The following is an 11,189-nucleotide window of genomic DNA, read 5'->3' as shown; positions in this document are numbered from 1 at the left end:
TGGACTGTGATATAATAAATCCAAGTAAAAATGATGTGGTGAGAGAAAGACAATGTTAATTATTTTAGCTTTTATTTTGATGCAAGGGCAATATATAGACTTGTGCTAGTTTTCTGTTTAACTAGCTTATTTGAGAGGATTGTACAATCAGTTTAGTCCAGGCTTGTGACATGAGCTTACAATAAATATATTTTATTATGGGGAAAATATTAAGGATGTGCTCAAGATGGATTGAAAATGCATTTGGATAGAAAAACAGCAAAATGATTGAGATGCTGATAATAGTGACCTATCCTGGAATTAGATAACTTATAACAATCTATTTCAAACAATACCCTACTTTGTGTAAAAGTTTATTTCACGTCTCTTCCTAACTTTACTTAAACATTATATTACATGATTTAAAATATAATTTCTTTAAATAAGAATACGATAAAAATAATGATTAAGAACAAAGGAAATAATGATGTCTGTGAAAGAGTAACTGTTGACAATAAAATCAGAATTTATTATTTTATAGTTACTTTGTATTGTAAAGATTAGTTTTTGCTTTTTTTTTTCTGTAGCATTTCAGTGCCTTAGGTAAGAATCAAGACTTTTATAAATTATTATTTTTTTAACTCTCAATTTCCATGCTTCTTAAAGTGAAATGGGAAAACTGCCTGATTTTCATCTTTGTTTCTGGAAACACTCTAATGTAGAAAACTTTGTATCCACTCTGTGAACCTTGGGACCCGGGCATACACCCCTGGGCGATTAGGCAGTGCACATTGATATCCAAATGACGTCACGCCAGCCAGGAGCCATCTGTTGTTTTCTTGGCACATGAGTGGTCCGCCTGAATCCCCCTAAACAGTAAATTGCCAAAGAAAATCATCGATGTGTGGTCAATTGATATAAATACATATATAATTGTTTAGCAAATAAATCCAAAACTGAAGATCAAAAATATGGTTTCATTGCAAGTCAACTATGAATAGTCTCATCGTCACACTAGATCAAGAATGAGAACCTTTAGCCGGTCAGTAAGGACACAGAAACTGTGACAACTAAAACAAAATTTGTGTGTAATTTTTTGTGATTCACTTTTATAGCAAGCATTCCCTTTAATTATGGCGTTTTAATGGGTACCAAGAAACTTTCCTGGGAAATCCCATGGACAGAGGAGCCTGGTGGGCTACATTCCATGGGGTTTCAAACAATTGAACATGACTTAGGGACTAAACAACAAAGACACTTTCTAAGGCACAACTCTGAGAGCATCCCAATCAAAATATATGTTAAAAGCTAATCTTTTTATTAAAGGAGATATTGATTTATCCTAAGTATTATGAGGGACTTTGTGGAAAGACAGTCATTCCACATTATGTGCTTTAGGATGACTAAGAACTCACACATAAAATTGATTTTAGTTCTCTTGAGTAGCATTAGGTTTTGGTATTAGACAAGCATAATCAGATTTGAAAAAGTAATATTTCAATGGAAATAGGTACATTTATAATATAATTTCTAGTGACAGGTACACATGTTTTCATCTGAGATTTTAATTGATGAAATGTCTGTAATTTTAATAAATATTAATTATAGCAATTCCTAGTTATTTACATAGTTTATTTACACATGACTGTTCCTGTGTAATGGAAAGGAATGTAATGCAAATGTATAATACCATTATTTAATGACAGAGAATTGACAAATATTTTCCCACATTAATGTGAAACATATTTTAATTAGCCTTTCCTTTTTTATATTTATGAAGGAACATAAACCCCTGTATGCTGTGGTTGAAATCACTGGTACAATAGAGTATTTCACACAAGCTTATTTAAAAAATTATCCTGAGAGATTTTTTGCCTGATTCTTGATTACCTTTGAAGCCTACATATAAGGGGAAAAAATGTATTTAGAAAATCACCCTTTCTCTCCTGGGTGCAGAAGAGCGTAAGTCATATTGGCAACCACTGGTTACTTTCTTTTCTAAATGTAACAAATGCACTCAAGTTGTTTGAAGGCAGAGCTTATGATTTGATTAATACTTCTACATCCTCAACCCTTAGTCCATAATATAGGTTCAGAAATATTTATGGAACAGTGTCAATTCAAGATAAGAATAAATACTGACTCTAAGTTATATGTGACTTATAAATTAGTACAAATAAACTCCAACTCTTTGGGTACTTTCAAAAGGACTCATTTGGTTTTCTTCATATTTTCAAAATAATTTTCTAATAGATGGTAGAATCCAGATGTTGATTACATGAACAAGGATTTTAAATTAACCAGCACAGACTGGCTCATTTGCAATTATTTGAAGAATCCACCAGCAGGCTTGAGGCCAAACAGCTGGGTGGTCCGTCTGGTTGAGAGACCTACGTCTGGGGCTATTTCTTCCCATCATCAAACTGCACCATGTCAGTTCCACTGTGTAACTTCTCTTTGCCTTTATTTTCTGATTTATTCAATGAAGGTATAATCTTCTTCCACTATCTCTGATGTGTGTAACTACTTCAAAAATAGGAATAAAGGTTCAGAACATAAGGGCTCAGCTGGTAGAGATCCACCTGTATTGTGGGAGACCTGGGTTTGATACCCAAGTTGAGAAGATCCCTGGAGAAAGGGAAGGCTACTCCAGTATTCTGGCCTGGGGGGTTGCAAAGAGTCGGACACGACTGAGTGACTTTCAATTTCACTTTCAGAACATAAAGTATTAACCTAAAGTGTGTTTCCACTGAGATGCTATATTTGTGAAGAAAACAAAAATCACTAACTTCTATGACTGAGAATCTGAGTATGAGGATTAGAGACCATTTTTGTTTGGGGTAGTGGTTCTTAAACCTTGGGTTGCATCAGAATCACTCCGGGGGCGGGGGGGCTTGCTCACACATACATTGCTGGACTTCCGCCTCTAGAGTTTCTGACTTAGTGGCTCTCGGGCAGAGCTAAGAATCTGCACCTATAACAAGTATTTGGGTGATGCTAATCTGGATTGGAGGTCACACTTTGAAAACCAGTTTATAGAATAAGGATCAAAATAGTTGGCAGAACAGGTTTGCTCTTTGTATGTCATTCACTTAGTTTTACAGGGACTTTTGACAGCTAATCACGGTGCCGTAAAATCCAAACAATTGTTTAGCAAGCACAAGCCTTTGGGAAACCGGAAGATATTCAAGAACGTGTGAATGACTAATAAGACAAATTCTTCACCACTAGAGGGGAAGAATATAATGTTTTGAAGAACTTAAATGATGTACCAATAATAACATAGGCATAATTTAAAATAATGTATCTTTGTTTAATCAATCTTCCTGTTTAACACAATATTAAAGTTGAACAAAGAAAATCATGTAATTCTCTTAGTATAGATTGAGTGGCTTTAACTAGAATGTGATCCCAGTTTTAACAAAATCTATTCACTTGAATAAATAGTATCTTAAAAAAAGAAAATCATGTAATCTCCAGACTATCAATTCCTCAATCATGACAATATTATGTTACAAAGAATTGTCTTGTGTGGGAGCTTTCTTACTTGCTAATGAATAACACACTTGACTCTCTAGAAACCAGAGCCAAACAGATTTCAGAGATCTGGCATGAGTTACTGGCTTAATGTAGCCCGAGCATCGATAGCATCAGCGGTCATACTTTCTACCTCATGTGTGAGGGGGTCCGCTACACAACCCCCATTAACTCTAATTGAAGGTGTACTGCTGATTTCTCTTCTAAACAATAATTATATAAATCTCCCTTTAAGTGGCAATGTATCTTACCTTTAGCACACTTATCATTTTAAAGGGTAATAGACATCAGAGATAATTTTTAAACAAGAATGCAATCCTATTCATCTTGAATGTGCAAGTGTTCATCAAAGCAGGGTAAATGTAAAACTAAGCTGAACATTTAAGATGACATGAGACATGGACTCAACTAGAGGACACATATGGATCTACCAGCTTAAGTGTCTAAGAAAGTCTTGTATCAAGTCAGATTATTATGACATATGTATTAATACATGTTCATGTATATAACAAGTTATTTACACCTTAACAAAGTGAAGCCATTTCAGCACTGGATAAATTGCTACATTTTCATTTGTGAATTATTCATTGGCTCAATCTTGCTATCACGTTTAATCTAAGCCAGTAGATGTTAATACATTAATATTTTATTAATTTTCAAATATAGCAAACATGGGCTTCCCTGGTGGCTCAGATGGTAAAGAATTTTGCAATGCAGGAGAACTGGTTTGATCCCTGGGTTGGGAAGATCCCCTGGAGAAGGGAATGTCTACCCACTCCAGTATTCTTGCCTGGAGAATTCCATGGACAGAGGAGCCTGGCAGGCTTCAGTCCATGGAGTCACAGAGTCAGACATGACAAACCCGCACAATCCTGTTATCAGATTTAATCTAATCCAGTAGATGTTAATGCATTAATATTTTATTAATTTTCAAATATAGAAAACATGCCACAAAATTTATTTACACTCTTACAATAACAATTTTTACTCTTTTTGAGTGCCTACTTAGTGCCTTACATGTGTTACTGCTTTCAAAACTCTATTTAATCATACCTATGTGACTTGCCCACTCTCACTGGTAGGTTTTACAGCAAGGGTCAAATAAGTAGTTTGAATGTGGAATCCATGCTCTCATGGTTATTTCATGCTGTACCTGAGAATTAATTAAATTCTAAAATCTAGCAGAATTTACTTTGTATTTGTTGAGTGTATGTAGATTTCCTAGAACTGATAGATGGCTACATTATTTCTAGGTGGTAAGATGATTTTGTTTTCCATGAGGGTTATTTTGTGGGTAAGAGTTTTCTCTGAAAGTCACACAAGTCAAAAGCTAATGATACTTCAAATACCTTGCATGCTCTCCAGCTTGGTTTTCATCCAGAAATTATTTTGGGTGACTGGATACCTGGACCAGACTCTGAATAAGGGTTGAGAATGGGAGAAGTATTGGCTAAATTTGGCCTACAGATCTGTTTTGTTTGTATTAGGGTTTTTTTTTAAAGAATTGGAAATCTGAAAGTAAATGCTTCTAACTAAGGTGTACCTCTCCAGCCCACCCACCCCTATAGGCCCACTCTATTTCACTTGGCATTTGGACACATTCTTATTTTATGCCTAGCCTCTAAAAACATCTGATTTGTAACTCTTGTTGTTAAAATTAGCTTTGTTTCTGACTTGCTCAGGTCTACCCTGGAGGACTATTCAGATAAGCCACAAATAAAAGTGAAAAGTCACAGTTTTGTAAAAGAAGAGATACTTAAGATCCTGGTGAGTTCTGTACTCCCTGGTCATAATGAATGATGAGCTCATCATGTAGCAATGCTTTCTTGAAATTGAAGGTGAGCAGTTTTACATATTTACCTGACAAGAATCTACCCCTCCTGCTTCGTAGCCTGCACACACCATATTTTCCGTAATGTTGTATTCTGGCATCTGTTGTTGACATTTCTCATTTGATAGAAGGGGAACGTCAGCTTCTTGCAGTACGTCTGCAGTAGAACCTATTGGAGATGGATAATGCAGCCAGCCAGTCAGAAGTGATCAACATGCATCAGCGAATGAGCCACCATCAGTCTTATTTATTTCAACAGTTCCCTCTCATTACTGAGTACTGTGTGCATATACAATGAAACTAAATGCTAAACCCTGTACTTTAAAGCACATAATAAAGCCCATCTGCGGATTTTGCCAAATGAGTGACAGTAAAGCACTTTCTTTAGTTCCCAAGGGTTAGCAGGGATGGTTGACTGGACTAGACAGTCTTTGGGTATTTTCAGTAATTTCAAGTGGTGACCACATGGTTCATGGGGAAAAAAGCCCACCAACACAAAAAGCTTCATTCATGAAAATTAGCAAAGGCTCAGAAATCCAGAAGTGCTTTTCATCTGCCACCTGAATAGGTGCTCCCTTATGATGGTATTCAGCTCCTTTGTGAGCAAACAGGTGCGAACTGTGCAGGAGACAAAGCTCAGAGGAACTGTGCCCTGGTCTCAGGGCAATCAGCTTGTCATCCATGTGCAGAGAGAAAGGAGGCATTGAGTAGCAGAGCATACTTCCATGCTTTTTACAAAATGACTCATCCACTGAAAGCCTGAATCTTTGTTTACTGAAACACCAATCCCAAGAGGGATGTGAAAAAAGCAGGTGTCTAGTACCCTAGAAAAGGTACATGGTAAGCACTTTCCAATAATTAGCAATTCTATTTGGTTTCTCAAGAGAGGCAGAAAGTTGAAAATCAGCTAGCGCATGTGACAGCCAGTGTTGGTGTGACCTCATTTCCAGTTACGTTTTGTTGCCACACTAAAAAATGAGAAACAAACGTGTGTGTGTGTGTGTGTGTGTGTGTGTGTGAGATTTAGGTGCAAAGCAATGTGTAAATAACCCAGTGGTGTGTTTGTAAATATTCAGTAACTGGTTTTCAAAAATGAAGACAAAGCCCCAATATGTATTGTCTGTCAATGTGCCTGTTATAAGCACTCTAACCATGGTCAATTTCAAGGCATCAGTGTGACAGTGAACATGAAGTTGGGAACTGATTCCAACTGGTGCCAGTGACTTCAGAGGCTGGATGACTTTTAAAGTTTGACAATGGACTTTAAAAAGTGAATTATAGAGGTTATGATGGAGAACTTTCAGCATCTCACTGTCATTTATTCTATGAAGATGGAGTATGGCCTGGTAGACTTAGTTTTACGATAAAAATCAAAGACAATTTTGCTGCTTGTCAAGAAATAAAAAAATTGGTTCGCTATATGATAAAACTTTTTAAAAAGTTAAAAAAAATTTGAGCAGTGGTCTTACAGTTAATACTTGTCAACATGAGTTATCAAGAGGACAATTGAAAATATACATGTTCACACAGAAAAAACCCACACAAAAATGTTGGTGAAATTATTTTAATTTTACTAGTTGCCTTGATTTAATCAACTAATACTTCTTTCTTTTCTTTGTAAGCAATATGTTCATAATCTTCTTAGAAAATTAATTAGTATATTATACTCAAAGGGGAAAAACTGTTATTTTAGAAATAGTTGGAAACCCTAAGACAAAGTTTATAAAATTCGTTAAAATTGCCATCACCCAGGAAGTATTTAAATATGATTTCTTTATTTCTAAGTGAAATTGATCTCAGATGCAGATTTTTTTTTTCTTGGCTCCATACCACTCCCAGAGTCTTTTCTTAAGTCAATTAAATGCATATCTTTAGTAACAATAAGCAAATCTGAACAAGTTTACTCAACTCTTAAAAAAATAATTTCTTATGCAATAAAGTCTTAAATTTTGTTAGTAGATAATTTGTTTTTAAAGAGTACATTGTAGTCATAAATGTCTTTTAGCTTGAAGTCTGATAGAAAAAATATCTAAGAATCATTTTTACTCTTCAGATTTCAAAGTTAATAAGTTATGACATTTTTCAAATGGAGGAAATAGAATAATAAACAGTCTTTGACTTCAATATACTTTCCGGGCAGCAGAAGCAAAGCATTTCAGCCACATAACGTAATTGCAGTGGAGAAGCTTTGTTGGAACCATCAGACAATGATTTGACTCACATATTATACTCTCTCCTACAAGAAGTAAGAATATTTTTGCTGTGCATCTTTTGCTTTTGGGACCTGCTCCTCTCCACAAGATTTTGTGCATTTTCATCTTAAATGCAATTAGGATCTTTACATAAGATGGCAATGACCTGTTGTAATTCTAGAGACCAGGTTTTTCCACCTGACAATAGTTCTTTAACTTTTTGCTTAGCTATGAACGAATGGTCAAATTATCCTACATGGAGTTAACTCCCATGAAGAATTTTGAAACCAATGAAACTTCCAGTTACATTTATGGGGTATGAAGTACTAGAATGCTTTTTATTTTTAAATGCTTGATTATTTTTAATATGGGCATGTTTTCTTTGTTTGGAAAGCATGCTATCAAAAAATGCTAGTGAGCCAATGGTTTATTAATTTATAGTCTGTCAGTAGGTGGAATCAGCATGTTGAAAAGAATTTCCTACTCATCTTTACATTTATATGATTAATTTATATGATTTATCATGTAAACATTTATATGATAATTTATGTAATATAAATTATATTATTTCTATGATTAATACAAACACTTTCATTGCTTTGGGAAAAGTAGTAGTTAATAACTTGGCTTCTTAAGATAGAAAGCCCAGAAATACACCCATGTATCATGGGTATCTTATTTTTGACAAAGGAGGCAAGAATATACAATGGGGCAATGACAGCATCTTCAATAAATGGTGCTAGGAAGACAGCTGCATGTTAAAGAATGAAATTAGAATGCTTCCTAAGCTATACACAAAGATAAACTCAAAATGGATTAAAGACCCAAATGTAAGGCCAGAAACTATAAAACTCTTAGAGGAAAATATAGGTAGAACAGTTGATGACATAAATCAAAGCTAACCCTCTGTGACCCACCTCCTTGAGTAATGGAAATAAAAACAAAACTAAACAAGTGGGACCTGATTAAACTTACAAGTTTTTGCATGGCAAAGGAAACTATAAGCTAGTTGAAAAGACAACCCTCAGAATGGGAGAAAATAATAGCAAATGAAACAACTGACAAAGGATTAACTTCCAAAGTATACAAGCAGCTCATACAACTCAATGCCAGAAAAACAAACAACCCAATCAAAAAGTGGGAAAAAGACCTAACAGACACTTTTCCTAAGAAGACATATATAGACGGCTAACAAACACATGAAAAGATGCTCAACATTGCTCACTATTTGAGAAATGCAAACCAAAACTACAATGAGGTATCACCTCACACTGGTCAGAATGGCCATCATCAAAAAGTCTACAAAAGAACTGCCTTATGACCCAGCAATCCCACTGCTGGGCATACACACTGAGGAAACCAGAAGTGAAAGAGACACATGTACCCCAATGTTCATCGCAGCACTATTTATAATAGCCAGGACATGGAAGCAACCTAGATGTCCATCAGCAGATGAATGGATAAGAAAGCTGTGGTACATATACACAATGGAGTATTACTCAGCCATTAAAAAGAATACATTTGAATCAGTTCTAATGAGGTGGATGAAACTGGAGCCTATTATACAGAGTGAAGTAAGCCAGAAAGAAAAACACCAATACAGTATACTAACACATATATATGGAATTTAGAAAGATGGTAACAATAACCCTGTATACGAGACAGCAAAAGAGACACAGATGTATAGAACAGTCTTTTGGACTCTGTGGGAGAGGGTGAGGGTGGGATGATTTGGGAGAATGGCATTGAAACATGTATAATATCATATATGAAACGAGTCGCCAGTCCAGGTTCAATGCACGATGCTGGATGCTTGGGGCTGGTGCACTGGGACGACCCAGAGGGATGGTATGGGGAGGGAGGAGGAGGAGGGTTAAGGATGGGGAACACGTTTATACCTGTGGCGGATTCATGTTGATATATGGCAAAACCAATACAATATTGTAAAGTTAAAAAACAAAAAAATAAAAAAAAATTTAAAATGAGTCATTATAAGGTCCTATAAGAAGAACTAAAGAACCTCTTGATGAAAGTGAAAGAGGAGAGTGAAAAAGTTGGCTTAAAACTCAACATTCAGGAAACTAAGATCATGGCATCTGGTCCCATCACTTCATGGCAAATAGATGGGGAAACAATGGAAACAGTGACAGACTTTATTTTCTGGGCTCCAAAATCACTGCAGATGGTGACTGCAGCCATGAAATTAAAAGACGCTTACTCCTTGGGAGGAAAGTTATGAACAACCTAGACAGAATATTAAAAAAAACCAGAATATAAAAAAAACCCAAAAGTCCATCTTGTCAAGGCTATGGTTTTTCCAGTAGTCATGTATGGATGTGAGAGTTGGACTGTGAAGAAAGCTGAGCACCGAAGAATTGATGCTTTTGAACTGTGGTGTTGGAGAAGACTTTTGAGAGTCCCTTGGACTGCAAGGAGATCCAACCAGTCCATCCTGAAGGAAATCAGTCCTGAATATTCATTGGCAGGACTAATGCTGAAGCTGAAACTTCAATACTTTGGCCACCTGATGCAAAGAACTGACTCGTTTGAAAAGACCCTGATGTTGGGAAAGACTGAAGGCAGGAGGAGAAGGGGACAACAGAGATGAGATGGTTGGATGGCATCAATGACTCAGTGGACATGAGTTTGAGTAAACTCCAGGAGTTGGTGATGGACAGGGAGACCTGGTGTGCTGCAGTCCATGGGGTTGCAAAGAGTCAGACACAACTGAGCAACTGAACTGAACTGAACTGATAAGGTCCTATGAGCTTGAATAAAAATATACTAAAAGTCTACAAACAATAAATGCTGGAGAGGGTGTGGAGAAAAGGGAACACTCTTGAACTGTTGGTGGGAATGTAAATTGATACAGCCACTATGGAAGACGGTATGGAGATTCCTTATAAGACTAGGGATAAAACCACCATAAGACCCAGCAATCCCACTCTTAGGCATATATCCTGAGGTAACCAAACTGAAAAAGACACATGTATCCCATTGTTCATTTCAGCACTATTCACAATAGCTAGAACATGGAAGCAACCTAGATATCCATCGACAGATGAATGGATAAAGAAGTTGTGGTACATATATACAATGGAGTATTACTCAGCCATAAAAGGAACACATTTGAGTCAGTTCTGATGAGGTGGATAAACCTAGAACCTATTATACAGAGTGAAGTGAGTCAGAAAGAGAAAGATAAGTATCATATTCTAACACATATATATGGAATCTAGAAGAATGGTACTGAAGAACTTATTTGCAGGGCAGCAATGGAGAAACAGACATAGAGAACAGACTTATGGACATGGGGAGAGGGGAGGAGAGGGGGAGATGTATGGAAAGAGTAACATGGAAACTTACATTACCATATGTAAAATAGTCAATAGGAATTTGCTGTTGGCTCAGGAAACTCAAACAGGGGCTCTGTATCAACCTAGAGGAGGTGGGATGGGGAGGGAGATGGGAGGGAGGTTCAAAAGGGAGGCTCAGACTATGGCTGAGTCATGTTGAGATTTGACAGAAAACAACAAAATTCTGTAAAGCAATTATCCTTCAATAAAAAACATTAATTAAAAAGAAAATAATTTGACTTTTGATGAGACTTCATCCATATGCTTTACAAAAATACATTTTTGTCACTTTTG

The 11,189-nt window shown here is 36.2% G+C and overlaps 1 protein-coding gene across 2 annotated transcripts in view; it reads right to left on the bottom strand.

The window, feature by feature from the left end:
• Positions 1 to 6: 6 nt before the first annotated feature.
• Positions 7 to 11,189, bottom strand: part of TMPRSS15 (transmembrane serine protease 15) — a 142,156-nt gene continuing 130,973 nt past the window's right edge. For both annotated transcript variants that reach the window (XM_005901870.2, XM_005901871.2), the window contains 2 exons: positions 5,377 to 5,516; positions 7 to 848 (listed from right to left, as the gene is read on the bottom strand). In XM_005901870.2, the coding sequence (XP_005901932.2) occupies positions 693 to 848; positions 5,377 to 5,516 (296 nt within the window). In that variant the 3' untranslated portion in view covers positions 7 to 692. The remainder of the gene's footprint in view (positions 849 to 5,376; positions 5,517 to 11,189) is intronic.

This window comes from Bos mutus, chromosome 1 (assembly GCF_027580195.1).
Source record: "Bos mutus isolate GX-2022 chromosome 1, NWIPB_WYAK_1.1, whole genome shotgun sequence".
In the NCBI taxonomy this organism is placed as follows: domain Eukaryota; kingdom Metazoa; phylum Chordata; class Mammalia; order Artiodactyla; family Bovidae; genus Bos; species Bos mutus.
Note: the sequence above shows the minus strand (reverse complement) of the source record. Positions and strands in the feature narration are given on the sequence as shown.